The sequence below is a fragment of the Gadus macrocephalus genome, chromosome 13, assembly GCF_031168955.1.
Source record: "Gadus macrocephalus chromosome 13, ASM3116895v1".
Taxonomy (NCBI): Eukaryota; Metazoa; Chordata; class Actinopteri; order Gadiformes; family Gadidae; genus Gadus; species Gadus macrocephalus.
The window spans coordinates 11,411,860-11,433,048 of NC_082394.1; the positions used below are offsets into that span (position 1 = coordinate 11,411,860).

The 21,189-nt window shown below is 45.7% G+C and overlaps 1 protein-coding gene across 1 annotated transcript in view; it reads right to left on the minus strand.

The window, feature by feature from the left end:
- suclg2 (succinate-CoA ligase GDP-forming subunit beta) overlaps window positions 1-21,189 on the minus strand; it is a 67,731-nt gene that overhangs the window by 21,705 nt on the left and 24,837 nt on the right. The window contains exons 3-9 of the mRNA XM_060068232.1: window positions 18,318-18,417; window positions 17,209-17,299; window positions 15,558-15,710; window positions 14,366-14,455; window positions 13,610-13,706; window positions 11,342-11,503; window positions 9,880-10,022 (exon numbers count right to left, since the gene is read on the minus strand). Coding sequence (XP_059924215.1) covers window positions 9,880-10,022; window positions 11,342-11,503; window positions 13,610-13,706; window positions 14,366-14,455; window positions 15,558-15,710; window positions 17,209-17,299; window positions 18,318-18,417 — 836 coding nt within the window. The remainder of the gene's footprint in view (window positions 1-9,879; window positions 10,023-11,341; window positions 11,504-13,609; window positions 13,707-14,365; window positions 14,456-15,557; window positions 15,711-17,208; window positions 17,300-18,317; window positions 18,418-21,189) is intronic.

A 21,189-nucleotide genomic window follows, 5' to 3' on the forward strand; every position in this document is an offset into this window, starting at 1 on the left:
GGCTCCATTAAACAACTCTCCCAGCAATTAACCCGAACGGCGTAGGCGACCTTGACGAGTCGTTTCAAAACATCCTCTCCCGTGGCATCAGCCGTGGCGAGCTCCGGTATTGCACACGACTGTGTTTCCAGACCTCGGCTTGCGGCGTGCGTGTATGTGGGAGGGAGGGGAGGGTCAGGGGGGGGGGGGGGGGGGGTCGGTCTAACCACCTGGGCCTTCCATTGGCCCCTCGCAAGCCCTGAGCACGTGTAGACATCAGTGCCAGGGGAGTGTGAACTGGGGAGGAGTTCAAACAGCCGCACTCTAACCGCAGCGTTTCACAGCACCACCACCACCACCACCACCATCCCCTCTGGCAGGGGGGGGGGGCGGTGGTGGTGGTGGTGGTGCTGCTGCTGCTGCTGTTGACAGGCAGCCTGGGCTCGCCAGCCCAGACAGATGGGAGAGGATAGAGGGATGGAGAGAGGGATGGAGTGATAGCAGAAGACGAGGCAGGAACAGCAGATGGTCCAGTGGAGGGAATCTCCATTCGCTAAATTAAGCAGAGTGGAAATAAATAAATAAATCGATAAAATAGTCATTCCTGCATGGTTATGGTTGGCCAGGGACTGGGAGATGCGGCGGAACCAGGCCAGGGAGGACTGGTGCCACTGTGGCTTACTGAGCCCTAGCTATGTGTAATCCATGTTCACATGGGAAACCGCATGACCCCGGCTCTCCAGCTGTGAAATTCATAGCACTAGCGGTCATATAGGGAGTATATAGGTTCGACTAATGCAGTCCAGTATAATAGTCAAATGTAATTTATTCACTAATGCAATCTCTGTGACTTTCACATTTTGAAGACGGTATAAATTAAGGACATAAAAGGGGAGGGGGGGGGGGGGGGGGTGCATTTGCTGTGTCCTCCTGTGCAGTCAAGGCAGGCAGCGGTGCCAGAGAGATGGAACCCCGGGAGATGGAAAGCTTGCCAGGCCCGATAGTGAACCAGCACGCTCCCCACCCAGCAATCCCAGATCTGCCAGCATGCGGTACCACAGGACGAAACATCAGGCCCACAAGAGGGTGTACATGGGGGGGGGGGGGGGGTTGAAAAGTTAAACTTTATCATGCTGTGAAGTTTGTACCTCTGCATTACACAAGGTTACTTTAACCCTTATGCCTGCACCCAGCCAGCCATATCCATAGGCCTACCCCCCCCACCCATCACCCAGCCAGCCAGCTGATCTCTGGCTGGCTGGGCTGCTCCTCTTGGCCCGCTCGGTGTGAACCAGGTGCTGCGATGACAAAACACTGCTGGCAGAAAGAAGAGCAGAAAGTAGGGCTCAATTAGCCCCAGCTCCAACCCCAGATCCTCTATCGATTTCCCTCGGATGAAGAATGGCAGACGGGGGGGGGGGGGAAGGCTTCCCCCTCGGCCGTGCACGTGGGACCACAGCTTGAGTGTGCATGGGCGTGTTTAGGAATCAGCAGGGGGGGGGGGGGCAGGGGTTTAGGCGGCGCCGTGAATACATTAACCACACACGGTCTTCATGTCAGGGTTAAGTAATAGGGCTATCGAATACGCTGAAGAAAATGAGTCTTTATAGGCACGCGGCGGACCCCCCTCCTACCGCCATCCCACGCAGACGCGTGTCGAGCGAGAGAGACGAGACATTATCTCCCTCAAGGGCAGATCAACCTGACAAGTCATCAGTTCCACGGCACCTCCCTGGACCATTCTTCACTTCCTCAAATTAACCTTCAGGAGAGGGGGAGGAGGGGGACACCGTGCACCTCCCCATTTGTCCACAGAGTGGGTGGTTGTACAGTATCTCCAATACTTTCGGTGTCACAAACACACACCCGATAAGTTATGTTTGATTGGGGAGAAGAAGCAGGAAAAAAAATAACCGTAGTAAGATGGACAAAAACCAAGAGAAACACTATAAATAATCAACTGATGAGTAATAATCACTACTACACCCTAATATCCAAGCATATTACATTGGGACTATGGGGGTAAAATAGCAAGAGTTGCCCTGGGGTTACATTTTAAATTGCGCATATCAAACTGACTTGCACGTTACTTGGGTTTTCTGTACAGCCTAAATTCAATAAGCGATTGATATGGACTGAGAACCATGCTTACACTAATACAACCAAGATTGTCTTTGATTTCACAATGCGTGTTATTTATTGTCAATACGTCTATGTCATTTTGTTTGGAGGCTTAAAAGATATCATACCTGTGCTGCATTACCGTTCGCTTGATTTATTCTGACTTCTCTGAATTAGAAATGACAAAAACATTTCGGGGCCTCATACTCCATGAATACATTCCGACCTTTTAGCTTCCAGGCTGTTCGTGGGGTCGGCGACTGATGTTGTTTTTGCGCTGTGTCCTTTTCAAATGGAAGATGAGAGAACGCCAAGCTTCCTCATCTCAACCAGAACATATGCATTATTTGTTGCTGGCCCAAAGGGGGGAACACACAGGCACAACAACCACTACACTACAGGTGAAACGCTGTGCTATGATTAGATATTGTTGTGTTCAATTATCGCTTCACCCAAGCACATCCGCTGTTAACAAACACAGTGCTAGAAATAATAGATTTAAATGTTATTTCATTAATTTGAGCACGGTAATGAAGTTAGCAGTTATTGGGACGTGAGCGCTCAAAGATGTCAACACATTTGAACATGACACAATAAAGACACCCATTTCATGCGTTCAAATCTGGGTTTTAAACAACAAAAAAAAGGTTTGCTATGCGTCAAGATAGTAATGTCCACGCAAATATAGACCTATCAACACACCTATTAACATTCATAATTAATCTACAACAATCAATTATGTCCATCGTTCCATTTCATAGACTCAACGTGTTCTCTTTTGATGGCTGATGTTGTACATGGAGATTGTAGACATGTGAATCTACTCCCTTGCTGGCAGGTCTGACCTTGCGGACATGAAAGAACTGGAGCCTGTCTGTCTCCATGGAGACAGGCATCAGTTTGGGTTCTTAAATGTAGTTCATGTTTAGACATTTGATTGAAAGGCAGATTGACCACATACACATCGTTGTTTCCATGGAGGCAATTATGGGGAGTGCTCATGTTTGTTTCTCGGCCGTTGCAACCATGTAATAAATATTTTGAATTGGAGAGGCGGTCAGGGAATTTAGTGAGCATGGTGCCATTGCCTATAGACAGCTGTGGAAAACCGATGCTAATTACACAGGTTTGTGTGCTCACCGAACTGTGGACCCTTAATCGTACACTTCATTAGGATTACACGTGTTGTTACAGTATTTGTGTATATCTAACCAATGGAGCACTTCAAAGAGCTGCCCTTTTAAGCTATGAATATAGAGACATAAATATATAAATAATTTCTGTATTCTAATCCAACATAAAGCCTAGTGACAGATCGCTATATGAACAACTCTCCCGAGATCAATATGATATTGAATCATTGATCTAGATCTCTGAAGCTTGGAGCAACAGAGGTTTTCAATTCTCATGAGTAATTGCTATGCCCCATTAACACATGGTAGAGAGGAGAAACAACAAGTTGCACCAAACACTTGAAAGATGCGCACACTTCACAATTGATTAGTCTCATGGAGCCAAGCTATGAACTAATGAGTCACGGAGAACTCAGAACAAAGGGTCTAGCTGAGGAGTAGCAGCCATCCACATTGGGGAGGGCCTGGCTTATCGAACCCTCAAGATCAGAAACATATCTGATGAATTTCATAAGCTGCCCATCTGATCTTTCACCATCATGGGCTTCTAATGGGCTCTAAGAAAATCTGCAGCAAAGCCAGAATAGAACTCATTTCCCCCCTTAAATCTAGATGCTCTGCACTGACGCAGGCGACCACAACCGATCGCAGGGTCTACATGTTCTGCCAATGTCCCACTTTGTCTTGAGCCCAGCCTTAGCGTGAGAGTCCCAATGCGACCCAGGACTCCACTCCGACTGCCTCCATGGCCGGACCCCTCTTTAGTAGCAGCCTAATACCCCGTGCAATGGGGAATAAAGTCCATTACATTGTGAGCCGCCTTTCGGCTTTACCTTTGTTTCCATCTCACAGGCTGCTCTCATTGTTTGCTTTTATGGCACTGGGGGCCCGTGGGCTCCCACGGGCTTCCGTCTCCAGGTGGCGCGGCGATTCCTCTAGCTTGGAAAACAGTATTGCACTATGCTCCCACATCACAGCCGACATTCTGAAGACATGTTTCCTGGTATCCCTGGAGTGTGTGTGTGTGTGTGTGTGTGTGTGTGTGTGTGTGTGTGTGTCCGCCCAGCTCTAAAAGCGATGCGAGGTGAAAACATGAGTGCGTGTTATTGCCCCTCACTCGTGCGTGTCTTAAACACACCACCACAGAGGACATAGGCCGATCAAACAGAGGTCGACTTGCCTAGATAGCCCGACCGCCTCGCGTATATATCCACCTCTCAGCAACACCCTCCATCCAGGATCTCATATTGGTTTTGAAAGGTGGAGACTGTGGTGTTAACCCCACCGCTGAAGCCCACCAACCGCCCTCTATGAGGAGGGTTGGTCGCTACACCAGGGCTGGGTTTAGACATCTGCATACAGGGCGAGAGGGCCAGGCTCTGAGCCCCGAGGTGCTCAGCCGACAGCCATAGAGGACTCCTAGCCAGTGGCCTTAACAGGATTTTCGCGGATCAAAGGCAGGAGGGCAGCAGCATAAGAGAAGGCAAAGAAAAATACTATACCAATCCATGACAGAAAGCATGGGGGGGGGGGGGGGGGGAGAGTTTAAAAAGTATTTGCCAAGGATGTGAAAAATATATATACATTTCAATGAATATATTGCCTGGAATGTCAACACTGCCGAAATATGATATGAAATGAAAGTAAAGGAAATAGCCTTAGTCTAATTCCCACTGCAGTCCATATTAAGGGTGAGGGTTATTTTATTTTATTAATAAAAATGCACAGGAGAAATTATAAAATCAGCCAAACAATGCATCAAATAATGTGTTGCCAACGTGAAGTAAGAAATTAATACCATGCTGCTTGGAGGAGAGTTACTGCAACTATGCGATGTGCTCGGAGCGGGAGGGAGGGAGAGGGAGGGAGGGAGGGAGGGAGGGAGGGAGGTAACAGGTGAGTCAACTCAGAAGCAGTGAGCCAGGAAGGAAGGAAACAGCCTGTAGTTCTGCCCAGGGGTGATAGGATGCCGTTCATTTGAAAGCACACACAATATGCTAACATGATCATAGGAGAGCGTGATTAAGGAACCCACGTAGAAACACACCCGCGTGGAGGACCCACCATGCTAGAGGCTGACCCACCATACTAGAGGCGGGCCAGGTGAAGGAGGACACATTGAGCATTGCACGTCACCTAGGGGGGGTGGGTCCAACAAATGAGCAGTAGGACTGGAGGCATTGTTCTTCATGCCGTGTGAACAACCGACACACACAAACACACACGCACGCACGCACACACACGCCCAAGGAGGGAAGGGGTTTAGTCAACTGAGCTAATGCTAACATGTTAATCTGTGCTTCTCCACCTCTCGGCGGAGGTGCAGGGTGTGTCTTTACTTTGCGATGCCTCCGCGCTCCTCACGCCTCCATCACCATCGGCAACACAGCACAGCGTGTGGAAACACTCAGCACGCCTGCAGGTGACAATTACTCCACCACACTGGAATTATTCCAAACACACACACACACACACATACATACATACAGCCAGCTTCAAATCGGCATACAGATGTATGAGCATATTTGTCTTTGAAAATAACTATAATCCACCGAGTCAGAGCAAAGAAAAAACCCACAACAAACCAACAGCCGTAAGGCTTTGAGCAAAAATGGTTGCCAAATAAGGCATAACATCCATCCACTTTGCTCACGCAAGGCGCAGGCACCAGGCAATAACAAGGTTATTTGGCTGTTGGTATTTGCTGCCCGCTACAACCGCATGCCTACAGGTGAAGTGTGGAGGGAACATCAATACATGGAGCTGTTCTGTCAACACTCCACACGTGGAAATCGAGAAAGTGGAGTCATTTTTTTTCACAATAGAAAATGGACATGGCATACAAAGCCCATGGACGAAAAACAAAATAGGCTCATGTGCTAGATAGATGTGATTCAGCTGTATAGGTTATCCATAGTAATATACAAGTTAATATCTCAATGTACACAGTGTTCTGCAGGCTTCACTGCCACAATCATTTACATTTCAATTCATTTTTTTACAGCCAATGCAGATAACAGCCATTACATCATATCATCATAAAAGCCGTCTCCAATGATCTCCAATGACACAATATGATTTGCTTCGGAACAAGGCGCCTAAACTGTTGCAAGAAGTGAGTCACCAATAAACGGGAGGCCCTCTGTCGCCTGCCTCTTCATTAACGCAAAAGGTTCAGTGCCTAGACTGTTCAAAACATGGACGTAGCGTCCGTGACGTCCAAGCAGCAGCCAAGAGATCCATATTTGGCACATTGAGGGGGGGGGGGGGGGGGGGGGACTCAATGGCAGCCTTCCCTTGTCTGGCCAAAACTCAACAATATTAAATATAATACATGTTAAATAAAGCTCAAAATATACACAATAGGGAGACGTTGAAGCCACTGGAATTTCTTCAACTTTCACAATGACCTTTAGGCAATTCTCAGCGCTAGCCAATTACACTACAATAATATATTGCAGGGTTGGCTATAAGTGACGTTTGATTGATTTATAATTCATATATATGCTGCTATACCGTAAGACCACTCCGAAAAACAAGTTTTTATTTATGTTTTTGTTTAAAAATATCGGCCCTAATTAACTTGCTACTGCGTTAGGTTGGCTCTGCCTGCCGTTCAGCTGGCCACACTGCTGGTTCTGCCAAGCCTTTAGTGCCCACAGAGGCTTTAACCCCAACCTATCTCTGGGGCTGGCACACACATTTATCAAGGACATGGGGCTTTAGAGAAAAACAGAAGGAGCAAATGGAGAATAGAGAAGGAGAAAACAACCAATATGACCTTTTTATGGGGTATTATCATTGTTTAAGATATATTTTTATGTATTCGTTGTATTCCATAGCACCTACACATGTAGCTGCCCTCTTTAAAGAAAACAAGGCTTATTCAAAGGTGAGGATTTGATTAAATCAAGCATTATAGCCATTGTGCAGTAATCTGTCCCACAACTACAGCCACAGAGAGCATACACCAAGTTCCACTAAGTTTCAGTCAGGAACTTCTGTTCATGATCCCGTGCAAAAATAAGTTGACAAATGGAGACCTTCACAGACAAAGACTCATGCTATCGTGTTGTACAGTCACAGTCAAAATCAGCTCACCAGAATGTTTGTATAATTTAATTCCTGCTTATGCAATGGCGATGGGGAGTAGAAAATGACTTGAGGAAGGGGGGGGAAAAAAAATGCAAATTTGTTATCACAGAAGATAATTAACATTCCCTCCACAGATCAGTACAGGTCTCTCAGCTCCCCTGGTTGAAATGCTAATGCCGCTTCCAGCCATGCTTATTGTCGCTCCTGCTCTCCCTTCTCCTCCATTGGGGAGGAGCTACCTGTCACCGTCTCTGTGAGCAGCAGGCAAAGGGGAGGGGGGAGGGCAGCGGTTCCTCAGTGGGGATGAAGGAGAGGAGGATGAAGAGGAAGTGGGAGGAGACCTGGTGAGAGGAGAGTTTGGTCGGGTGGGGCTGGGCTGGCAGGGGACTCGTCATGAAGACTATTTGAAAGCCTCTGGAAACGTTCCTCGTTAGTTTTTAAACACGTTTGCCCTTGTACTGAAGGAGTTACCTGGCTGGATAGAGAGGAAAGATTCCGGCAGTTTCACCGCTTCAACAAATGTTAATTTGACCCTTTCCACTTTGCCTAGCAGCGTATGTGCGTGCGTGCGTGCGTGCGTGCGTGCATATGTGTACACACACATGGACATTAGGGATGCACCGAAATAAAAATTCTTGGCCGAAACCGAAATATAAACCGAATATACTGACACAGTTGGCCGAAAGCCGAAACCGAATACCGAATGTGGCTTTTGCTGTTTTTTATTAATTTTGCTTTAATTTTTCACCATTGCATAAATCCAACAATTAAATGTCCTTTATAAACTTTTTCGTCTTGCTTTTCAATAAAAAAAAATTAATTACAAATTTGATACAAAATATTTATTTAATGCTGAACGTTTTCTAACATTCCAGCAGACCAAAAGAAGAAAGGTGAGTTTTAATCGAAATGTGCATCTTGACAATTGCGCACAATTACGCACGGGCATTTACGCATTTTAAACTATTATTTATATTATGCGGAATTATGTGAAATTTTAGCAATGACGAGTACGAGTATGTTGTCCGGTACGTTGCATAAAAACAAGAGTAAGGTCAATAGTTCCTTTTTAAAATATTCTGTTTCATTCGTCCCACATGTGTGTTTCAAACATCCCGACTAGTCGGGGCGTTTGAAACAAATGTCAACTTGGGTTCAAAGTTAAAAAACAGCTAGATCAACCAACATATGTATTAAATTACACTTGTAACTAAGAGAACACACATGTGAGTTGTTGATCACATGTTGAAAATATTTGTATACGTAACGCCATCTTTGAAAAAGACGTTTAACTGAAAAGTGTTTCAATCGACCCGGCTATCCCCTATTTTGTTTTTAACAGGTGCGCTCGGCTCTTTTTTCATCTCCGTTTATTGTCATTTAGTTGTTTACAAGTGCATGCAGACCTTTTTCAATCTCCCTTTATTGTCAGTTAGTTGTTAACAAACTTACGTGCGGCCCTTTTTTAATTCCACACTGGTTGCTTTATTTATTTTTTTCTTTATCAAAAATAAAAATGTTCGGTGTAATTTTTTCAGCCTTTTTACTCCTTTGGACAAAAACGAAAATTATGTTTTGGGCCATTTTCGGCCGAACATTTTCGGTGGCCGAATATTCGGTGCATCCCTAATGGACATGTTTGAAACATTCATGCAAGACATTAAGCCAATGAATCGCCTGCTGGCCTGTCAGACTCTTCCTTCTAACATTTATCCCCTTATAGAAACATTATGCATCGCTGGTATATTTACTCTGGTTACTCTGGAACAGAATCATATCATCCGTGCCATACCCATTCCTTATTATATTATAGATATGGGGCTGCGTAAGGTGAGTGAAATATGGTATAGAAAAATATTGCTGAAAATGTCATCACAATAAAATACAGCAAGCTGACACTTTTGTTAGGCACAGGAGTTTGTTGGATTTTTACTGTTGGTTGCCTGACAACGTGCTTCTGGAAGTACATATGTACATATGTGTACATATGTGTGCTTTCGTTTGCGTGAGTGCACATAAGACTACCGGCGTTTAATCCGAAACTATTCTGGTGTGCAACAACAACACGTGTTATTGTAAAAAATAAAATAAATACACTACATTAAAAAAGGACCATACTGGTCTGGGTCTCCCATCATAACCGTATCTCCTGGTTTCACTAAAACATCAGAGACAAATAGAATTGGTCAAAATTACTTAGAGCCTAGCATTCGCGCACCTACCACAGATGTAGACAAACGCAATATTTGGTTTTGAGAGCACTGACCAAACGCACATTGATTTAAAAAAAGGAACATTTTAGTGAAGCCAGGAGAAACGGTAATGACGGTTGGATCATCCAGCCCTTATACTTTATATATACACGGCCATCATAAATATACGGTGGGTTCACCTTGTACAATGAACCAACACAACTGGACGTGGAAGTATGAAGCAGCTCCACAGCACCCACCGTTTCAGTTTGCCCACATTATTTACACATTGAGAATGATATAATGAATAGGAGTCGTGTTCCCCAGACATGAGCTTGAGGTCATCGTATGAACTCTACCTTTGGGTCGGCGGTGAGCAGCTTGAACGCTTCGTACACCTGTCTCTCCTGGACTCCGCCCCCCAGGTCCAGGAAGTTGGCAGGCTTTCCTCCATGCAGGTCGATGATGTCACAGGTCGCCATGGCCAGCCCGGCTCCGTTCACTGTCGGAAGGCAGAGGTAATGAGCACGCGTAAGCATTTCAGAACGATGTGTCATCTGCAACAATGTGCATTGTCCAAGTGAGTCTGAGTGACATTGAGCATGATAATATCAGCCCAGAAAAATACAAATATAAATGTAAAACAGTGCCAAGTACATTGCACACACTTAAGACAAGGAGCGATACTATTTAGAGCACTGATTTCAAGGCCTAAACCATCAGCAAGTAAAGAGTGCTTCTTTGTTCTGTTGATTTTGTTTTGTTTGCTTAATCATTCCGTAAACGTCGTTTCCTTCAGCTACGGATTCAGAGCCGTGGGCCGCCGACGCGGCTCCACGTCTTCTAATCAGTGACATCCAACACTTTGCCATAGAGTGGATTATGGCTGTTCCTTTTTGTGCCCTTGACTTTAGAGCAGCGCGCTTTGATTATGAGCGCTCTGGCTGCGCTCTTTTGCTGCCCACTGTGGCCGTTCAGCCTGGCGCCCGTGTGTGGCCCCCATGCTGAGCGACCCGACAGCCAAGTGTTTCAGTGTGCGAACCGTCCTCCCTCATTTGGTTTAGCCAAGTGAGCCTGGCTCCGGTCAGGCTCCCTGACAGAGGCCTCAACGAAAGGGAAACGTGCCTTAAAAATTGTCAGTAACAGTGGTGGTGATTTATAGAGAACAGGAACCTGAAGGCCCCTAAAAACCTGCCGTTTTTGCTGTTCAAACGGGCCAGAGTTGCCATTGGCGGTGATGCCATCCACAGTAGTCCCAAACAAGGGGGTGTTGAGTGGGGGGTTACTTGGCTAACGGAACAGGTCTAATGTGTTTAAGGGGCTAGTGGGAGCAACTGTTAGAACCGCGGTACACCGTTAACGCTTTGATTTATGGAGAGAGAGGGGGTGCTAAATGAGAATGCTAACAATCTGGCTCACTGGAGACTTTCTGGGCGGATTACGGATAATTAGAATGCATTGGTTACGGTTACGGCAGCACTCCTCCTGGAGTCCTCCGGAAGCCGTTTGTAATGCCGAGCCCGGGCAGCCTTTCCTTTGACTCGAAGTTTCAACCCACAACCGCCTCACTTGTGTTACTGCATTCAGAGCGCTGGACTCATATTACCCCAGGGACCCTTCAGGTGTGGCTCAAGAAGGGGTTTAAACGGCCGCTGATCACTTTTTATGGCGTGCAAGACCCCTGTGTGTGTGTGTGTGTGTGTGTGTGTGTGTGTGTGTGTGTGTGTGTGTGTGTGTGTGTGTGTGTGTGTGTGTGTGTGTGTGTGTGTGTGTGTGTGTGTGTGTGTGTGTGTGTGTGCGTGCGTCTTCCTGTGACCGTACCGAAACAGGCGATGTTTCCGTCCAGTCCGATGTATTTCAGGTCCCACTTGGCCGCCTCCGACTCGGTGGGGTCGCTCTCCGACATGTCGTCCATGGCAAACACCGCCTTTTGACGGAACTCTGCGTTGTCGTCAAAGTTGATTTTGGCGTCGAAGCAAACCACTAGGGGAGGGATCGGGAGTTGTTGGAAGGGAAGACACGACAGAGGGACACACGACAACCAGATGGACAGAATTACAAAAAAGTAGAAACAGACACTGAAACCAACATTTCTAGAGAGGAAAAATGGATACAAAACACTAGAGCTTAAACTGAAGCTGCGGATGTCCCCTCAGTCTCATTAGGCTTAATTATTTCACGGGTTGGCACACTGAGGCTTATGTTGACAACCCCCGAAAGGATGAGGCTGTACTGCTAAACAGGCATTGCATTTTTACACTTCCAAGCGATCATGCATTGCGAAGAGACCAAAGGAAGTGGTTGAGAAACATACATCTGATATTAATTACAGAAAATAGATAATATTTGGTAGATGCAATGATTGGGAAGCACACATTGATGAATAGACACATACATCTCTTATCAGTAATACACAGATATACTTGTTCATGGCTAGCAGAAGCAAGCGGTAACTATCTGTATTTTTCCTCAGAAAATTCCTCCTCAAAATCAGCAAATTGATTAGAATTAAGATTATAACTTTAAATTCCCTCGGAATGAAAGATGATCTGGCATCTGTTGATTTGAGGTCTACCAGGCACGCAGAGTATTTAGTGTTCTTTTGTGTGCTAGCTTTGGCGGCCTAGCAAAATTCATAAGGAATTATGAAACGTATCTCATCAAACTGTGATGGCAACCACTTGCACATCAGCAAGCCGTTTTTGAGAAGAAATAAAAACATCAAAGACCTGAAACATTCCAGTGTTTTGTAGCCTGTCTGGGAAGAAGTGTGCAGCGTAACCAGGTTTCAACACTGCAGACAAGACAACCGCAGGTACTAACTACGGGAGCATAACAGTTCAGGGCAAGTTCAGTGTTATTTTTCTAATGGGTAAAAACAGATGAAACCTTGCAGCAATTAGTGAGGACGGAACATTCTTCTCATGGGCATTCATGCTTTGTTTATTTCCCCCAATTTGGTGAGGAGCAAAATAATTGTTTTGGCCAAGTTAAAACGAGCGGGACTGAAGTCTGGCAGACTCACTCTCTATTGTCCTCAGTGATTTTTGTTTTCGTTTTTGGTAATTGCTCGAGTTGCTAAAGTTAGTAAAAATATATAAGTTGGGATTCGAACATAGAACATCGTTCCCACCATGTTCTATCACATAAAGACATCACCTATGACATTTTAAGGTGTACGCTTACTTTGATTTTTTTTTTTATCTCGACCATATATGGAAGCTCTCACCAAGTACCCAGGCGTAAACATCTCATGACCGCATGCCTGGAATGTGTTTCTTCAAATAAGCGCTAACGGAGAGAGAAGGTGGGACCCTCAGTATCAGCAGTTTAACAGCGAGGAGCAAGGGGGAGCGAGAGACTTCCCAAAGAGGGATATTTGTTTCCGTTACATGTTTTGGGTATTGCTCTGTCAAGTTATTCGTCCAAACGTATCTATGTTTATTACATATTTATTCTCTGTGTCATTGATATTCTTGTCATGTTTTTATCCTCCCCACTCCAGGGACTGTTAACTGGCGTGCACAGCACACAGGATGTAAGAAACTGAAGATTGTGTGGTAGTAGACCGGGATAATACCAAAATTCAGGAGCCTCTCTGAAGGGATATTAGGATTTTGTATGAATACAGTCCATGAGGGACATTGGGCAATCTCAAGCTATCTGTAGTGTCTCATTCAGTTAGTGAAAGAAGTTTGCCTGTGTGCCATTATTTAATGAGCAACATGATATGAAAAGGAGAAGTAATTCCACGTTAGGTCCAATTGAAAACCAAATGACTGCTTCTAATTCAGTCACATGAGCTTTCGTGCATTTAAAGCTTTGTGAGCCTATATACTCAATCTGAATTGTAACTCGATTGCATTTGCATGTACGAATAAGCAAGCAAAAAAAATGAAAAGAAAGTAGCATTTTATTCTAAAAGGATAAGGAAATATCACAGAGCATAATTTGAGACTACCAATGGTTATACTAAGAAATGTGAACAAGTCTACTTATTCACAGTCAAAGAATGTATTCAGCTGCACATATTAAGCAGCACCAACGCATACCCACACTCGTATCAACCCTGAGCAGTGTACACCGTACCTTGTCCTTCGGGAGTCTCTCCCAGAGGATTCACTTCGACTTGAGTGGCGTCGACTTTCAGGAAGAGATCATAGAGCTTCTTAATCTGATCTGCCGCCTGCGAAAAGCCACACAGGACAGTAATTACCCAGAAGTTCGTCTCCCTGCCACCCGGCCCACCTCGCACAGGCAATAAAACACCGCAAACCACTTTCACCATGAATTAAGAGTGAGCTCGAGGACGGATTTCTCCTCACTTTGAATGTTGCGCATGAGTGTGCACACACACATGTTGCGCATGAGTGCACACACACACACACACACACACACACACACACACACACACACACACACACACACACACACACACACACACACACACACACACACACACACACACACACACACACACACGTTGTTCAGGAGCTCAATTAATCATCCTACCAAAATGAAACTGCCGGTTTATAACGCAGCCCTCAGAATGTTCAGAAAGCACTGTCTAGAACACTGCAGTGCTTGCTGAATATCATGAACACCCCAAATAGTTATCTAAACTCACTTAGCCTGGCATGGGGAAATACGGCCAAACACCCCTCTGCCAGATATGACAATAGACCATCTGGTAGGGGGACTAGTAAAATGACTGCTACGAGCATCCAAATGTGAAGCGCCGTGATCCACGGCGGAGCCTTTTGTGTGAATGTCTGCTGTGTTCCAACATGCGTGTTTCGGTTCCTCTGCACCGGAGCAGTGGAAGCTTCCAGCAGCGCGCATTACCTGTCTCTCCAGAGGTCCCTTGAAACCCAAATTGAATGCCATGCGTAGTGCTTGATCCTCTCTAACTCCCTCGAATATATCGATGACTTCCTGCAAGAGAAGAGAAAACACAGGAATCATAACACGTATGTGGGACAAAGGCGTTGGTAGCCACTAGAACCGAAGGACCAACAGGTTTGAACATTTAACCTCAAATGAAAAAGACAGTGAATGTTAACGTGAAACAGAGAATACATGGCAGATTGGAGACGACACAGCGTCTATGTTTTAAATATGGGACTTTCACAGCATTGACGCTTAGAGAGATCCTCTGGGACTTAATGGGTGAAAGAAGTCGTTAAATCAACGGGGTGTGTCATTTATTTCTGTCTTTATTTGCAGTTACTTATGCTCAGCTCCACGTCGGATCCACGGCGGCTGTTCAGAGGGTTGTAAATTTCACTGTGGCAAAAGCTTTCGCTCAATGCCTCTTTGATGAGCTTGCACAGGTAACCTCGTGCGACAGAATTATTCCTCAACGCGGGATCTGGCTTCTCGGATCAACTAAATAAACAGCCAGGCCTCGCTGTTGGGCTGATGGTAAATCGCACTGTTTAGTATTTTACGAGACGCTTTCATCCCGAGCTGCTCACTGTGAATACAGATTCATGTCATTACGGAGCAGGTAGAGGTTTGGAGATACTGCGGTGAAGATGCCTGAGGCAGCTTGCGTAGATAGGGGGATGGAACCAAGAAGCTGTCAACGGGGGGCAGTGTTGGAACTACATGTACATCTCGCCCAGTGGAACCACTGACGCAGTACAACCACTGACGCAGTACAACCACTGTCCCAGTATAACCACTGTCCCAGTAGAATCAATGGCCTAGTAGAACTACTGGCCCAGCAGTACCACTGGACCAACAGAGCGATGCCAAAACAGGTCTCAGTTCTTGACTCACTATTTAACCATTTGACAAAAATGGTTAAATCGGCTTTACATTTCATTGTGCCAAAAAGGATCAATTCAAAAAAGGTATTCCTGCCTCCCATGCAGGTACACACAACAAAACAAATGGCAGTGTCTTTGCGGTGGCCATTAGGCAGCTTTGCAATAAGAACGAATGGCTGCTGTCTATCGACTTGAGGCCTTTGCTGATTGCATCTCTATGCCCTAAACCAATTTAAAATTGTAATGCGGCGGTATGAACTCACCTTGAAGATGAGCTCCGGGGTGCTGGCGGCCACCTCCTCGATATCCATGCCTCCCTGGGGGCTGCCCACCATGACCGGCCCGTTGCACGAGCGGTCCATCAGTATGGCGAAGTAGGTCTCGCGGGTGATGTCCAGGGCCTCGGCCACCATCACCTGGACATGGCCATGGGTCAGAGGACCATAAGGAACAACGTTGAGTGGATTGCCGAGACTGCAGATAGACGAAGGGAAGTGGGAGGATGTCGGTGTACGTGGGAACAAGGGGACCTGAATGATTGACGAACCCTGAGTTTATCCGACAAAAGTCGAATAAAAGTAAAGTTTGAGACAGAGTCAGACAGGGAGTGCAATGAGGGAGCTGAATATGGAGCATGGCAGACACACAGCAGTGTGGATGCAGTGTTGTTCCTATTAGTCAGGGCGGTTTGATGAGACGTTTGACAAGGCCAGCCCTCCAGCTGTGTTGCTCTGCCCCACCGAGTAGGCGTCGACAATCCTCTCCGGCCAAAAGCAGAATATACGGCCTTTTCTGTCCGCACAACAACAACAACCTCATCTGCAACCATCGCTCTATCCGTGGCAGAGAATTGCTTCCCATATTGTCTGGGCTCGTCTCTCTCTTCAGACTGAACGTGTCCACATCCAGACTGATCTCCATCTCAGTAGCCTCCATCAACACCGGTGCTGCCCTCCACTCCCCGTGTCCTCTTTATTCATCCATCTCGTCTCCTGGTTCCTTCTGTGCCCTCTGACAGCGGAGCCGTGTAACCGAGCCAGGAGCCACGATGGCTGCTGCCCTTGTTCTCAGTCGTAGTGTGGGAGCACTTTGCCCTGCTCTGTGGTGCAGTGGGATGGACAGGGGTTTCACTGGCAGGTTGACAGCGGACTACTGGTTGTTATCCCACAGGCCGGTTGTAACAGCGTCGGAGCCCGGAGTACTACGTCTCGGTGGTCGATCATCGACCCTGCGGTTTAGTCATTTAGAAATTCTGCCCTTGTGCCTTTGCATTGATCTAGTGGCTGGGAATTTCCTCTGCAAAGTGACATTCGTGAGCGTGTTCCCAAACATAGCAGTAAGGGCAGGAGCGGAGGGGGAGAGAGCTATGCGGCTGGCTGGTGAGAATGAAAGCAGCTCTTAATGGAGAGCTCTAGGACATATTTCTGTTAAGAGGAGCGACAGGAGAGGAAAAGACTGAGGGAAAAGAGCAGGGGTAGGAAGAGATGGAGCGCAGTGGGGAGGGGGAGTGGGGGGCAGACAAGCCACAGGGCAGGGGGACTTCATTACCTGAAATGCGTGTTTTCAGGGTTTGCCGAGGCCCTTGCCGCCCGCACGGTGCGTATGTGGAAGCTAATAATTCTGCTTGTTAGAGGCACATAGAAATAGCTAAACTAAACACTTAGAATTCACAGTGGACATGGGTTCATGTTTTATTTATGGCAGTGGACCGTAAAACTAAATAGGAAAAACCTACAGTCGTCTACCACAGAGAAAAAATAATAAACCACAACAAGAGAAGCATGTTTCTTTCCATGCCATCAACAGGACGGCGGTATTGCCCTGAAAAGCACCTTGTAATGGAGGTGTAACACCACCGAAATAAAACAAAGCATGGTGTGAGAGCTGTGTGTGTGACTCAACACAGGAACTCACCGTTTTGACCTTGACTCCCTCCTTTGGTGTCTGCTTGGTGCTCAGGTTGAAGCCCAGCATCTTCTTCGCCAAGTCCCCCACCACCGTGGGACTGTGAGTGAAGGGTGAGACGTTATGAAGTCATCTTATCAACACAATGGATTTATGAAAGACAGATAAGCAGAGACATACATTGATTATTGCCTCCAAATTTTCAGAGCACCTCTCAGGCCGAGCAGAAACTTGCAGCGATTTCCTGAGGATTAACCCGACATATATTCGGACAAAAGCGTTGTATTGAAAGACTGCAGATTTCTCTTTTTCTTTCGGTTGTGCACAGCCTGACTTTTGCTATTTAGGATCATTAGCCAAGGAGGATGTCTCGAGTCGCATCTGGTTTTGTACATCATGATATAGAGAAGTGTTGCTCATCCTCTGATGGATGAGCAGAAGGTAAACCGCTGGTCGCAAACCTCCCCCAAAAGCACATAAACTGCTACAAATACAAAAAGATAACAAACAGCGATGATGCATATCCGGTGCATCTGTCATGAATCCCTATTTTTTTTCCCCCAGATAGCGTGTTGTTAGCTTGACATTTTCAGAAACTGAACGCAAGCTGAGCCGTGTTGAGCTGTTTGGACTTTTTCAAAAGGAGAGAAAGGCAGAGAAATATTCCAGTGTGTTTACGGTGGAATACATCTGTCGCATCCTGTAATGCCGGGCTAGGACAACATAAGCCTCAGCAATAGCCCAGAACTCCATCATCCATCGAGAGGGAAAAACTCAGCAGGGGATGCATAAACATGTCTGCCAACACTAAAAACCCACTCTCACTTTTCTGTTTTTTCTTCAAAGTTTAATTGAGGGAAGCTGTAGCAAAACAAGGACTTTGAGAACGGAGGAAATCTGTTTGTTGACAGGATAAGTAGTCCAGACTGTGTCTTTATGTCGGGGGAGTATCCTTTAGACGGCTCTTTGAGTCATCCCACTCTAAAAGCTGCAGGGGCATGAGATACAGGATTGGGGGAGATGGAGTAGGTGTGTTTGGTGAAGGACTGAAGGATCCACCTTCTAAATAGCACTCTTGTGATAGGAGAGCAAGCACACCGTTCAAAATTCATACTCACTCTTTGGTTAAGTGCACTCCACCTTTAAGGCCGCTATCGAACACGCCCTTCCCTCTGCCACCGGCTAGGATCTGGGCCTTCAGCACGATCTCCTTCGCATCTGAGGACAAGAGAAGACACGATACGAGTTGTGATGAGCTAGATGAGCGTGTAAGTTGCAGAGAGACAGAAGCTGGGCCAATCATCCGTCATTTGTGAAACATGGCCCTCTCTTCTGCATCAGTGGACAGCGTTGGCCAACTCATCACCTTGGCTTCCTATTGGTTCTCCTGTCATCATGAAGCAGGGGACAGGAGACGGTGAGGAAGAGTGATTACAGCCTGGAGCCAACAAAATGGTCTACAGTGCAGCGCATGTCTCCAAGAGCACCTCCTATAGTGTGTATGTATGGGTGTGTGTATATATGTATATATAGATAAACCTTATTCTTAATTATAAAACAAAAAGGAATACTGGAAAGCTACAATGATGACAAATGCCTGTTTATGTAAATAGGAAATATAAACATCCATCCTTCCTCATCGCGAGATTCCTTTTGCAGATATGCTTTTAATTGAATTAATTAAAAAAAGACTGGCAAATGCCTTCAAGTGACAGGCTTACATCTGTGAGGTCTTGAATTTGCTTTCTTTATGTGACAAGCAACCAATTCAAACTTAAGTATTTATTTTATAGTGATCCACAGACAAAATATTGTTTGAGCATGAAGCAGCAAAATGATGGTATCTGTACTTGTGAAAAATTATCTAAAAGATTATTGATAAAAAACGTAATAAGAATATTTGTTTTATCCATCGACTAATTGATGAATCAACTAATCGTTGAATTCGACGTAGGCACTGGCAGTACAACACATTCATAGATCTTACATGATGACCTTGGTTACGGAGGCACCTTGCATCAACTCTTACCAAAAGCCGTCACACCCGCACCCGCCCAGGGAGAAGTAGTCCTTAAAAGGACTACTTTCCAGCTTCCTGACCACAGCCTCTCCATTCAAATGGAGCAATAAGTACACTTGATGGGATTTTGGTTCTGCTACAGCTATCATTATCTAGGTGGGGGGAAAACTGTTCTCCTGACAGGTGCTTGGCATCAGGCTGGGCGGTGGAGACGGAGTGAGTGCTCTCGCCGCACCACGCCGAGCCCCGTAAAGACACCTTGACCTTGTGCTGGAGACCCCCCTCGCCCGCCCCCGACTTGGTTTCCGCCTGGCTGGCGTGGGGCCGGAGGAGCGCAAGGCGTCCAGAGACATTAACATAAAGATGGAAGAAAGCCCACACAGACTCTGTATTGTTATTAGCGAGGACAAGAACCAGGGAAAATGGCCTCTGACGGAGCCACTGAGATTAAACTAACACTCCATTAGTGAGGCATTTGTGAGCTTAGCGGCACGGAGAACAGTGGAAATGGACAGAGGAAAAAAAGGGGACTGGATCCAGACCGAAAGGGAGAAAACGAGGTGTGCAGATATGCAGGGGACTCGGGGAGAAATGATAAATTAATAAATATGTTAATAAAAAAAAAACTGCTGCCGCGCAAAATTAAAAATGAGTTCAAAGCGAGATGAATAAGAGTCCTGCAGGCATGTGCACCAGAGGGGGACGCAAGAAGGAAATGGCTTTTTGTAAAAAAAAAAAAAAAAAAAGACACAATACAAGATTGGATAGCTTGATTGACCTTAAAAAATGTACTAAGAAAAATAGGTAGATATACTGTATATATAAAGAGCATGTTATTGTAAAAAAATGTAGCTCAAGAGCTATGCTTTGTGCAAAGAGGGGCAATGGGGTGTGAGAGGCAAATGTTAATGCCTTTGACAGAATTTTATGATTAATCTCACAGCAAGGACTGAAACAATACTAACGACCCATAAATGGACAAAGAAAACATGATCATGCTGTAAAATAAAACAATAAATAAAACAGTACCCATCATTCAAATTAAATCTTCAATGTGACAAGGAACAAAAAAAAAAAAAAAAAACCTACTTTAAGACAGTTCCATTGGGAGACATTATGCAATCATCACGGTATGGGGAAGGCAATGAAATGCTCAAAGATCAGAGGGGGCACTTTGCCTGGTACAGAGCAGCACACGGGAAAAGGCCTCAACCATCAAAATTGAGTTCATTGCCTAATTACAGTGGAGGAGTAGTGGCGATGGAGCTTAGCATAAAAGAAAAGAAAAAAATAAATCCCTGTAACACTCAAGCCAAACACTGCTGTGATGCAATGACAATTAAGGTCACACGTCTGGAACTAAATAAATGAAGAAACCTTTAAGCAGTAGGTTCCCTGTGTCAAATTTCGCTCTGCTCAGATGATACAGTATTAAATCTGAATAGTAAAGGCTAAAGTCAGGCAACCTTAAAGAAACCGAATGGGTCCAGACGGCAGACTATTGTGAACACGGAAAGCGTTTTAAACACTGTCTGCAGGGATTGGAGACATGAACATGTTAAATTCAGTATGGCTTAAGTCACTTTATTTTAGGAGCTCAGCACTGCAGCTCGAACATTTGGGAGAACAAAAAAGCCAAAAAGGATGGAAAATATCCTTGTTAGGTCGATGGGAGGTAAAGGGCTGCACGTGCATTTCTTTGTGCACAACCACTGTGAGGGGACGGCGATTTTCCTCTCCATTTAAGTTTCCATTTCATGGGGACACGCAGGCACCCGGGGGGAATTAACATCATGCAGCCACTCCCATCTCATCAGCATAACAGGGTCATCCACACACTCTACTCACTTTCTAGTAATGGGTGCAAATCAACTCCCAATTTCCTGGCCAAACGACAGCGGCTATCGCTTAAGTAGATCGCACTTCTGCCACAGCATGTCTTCCTATCACTTCTGTGTTGCGACTTTATT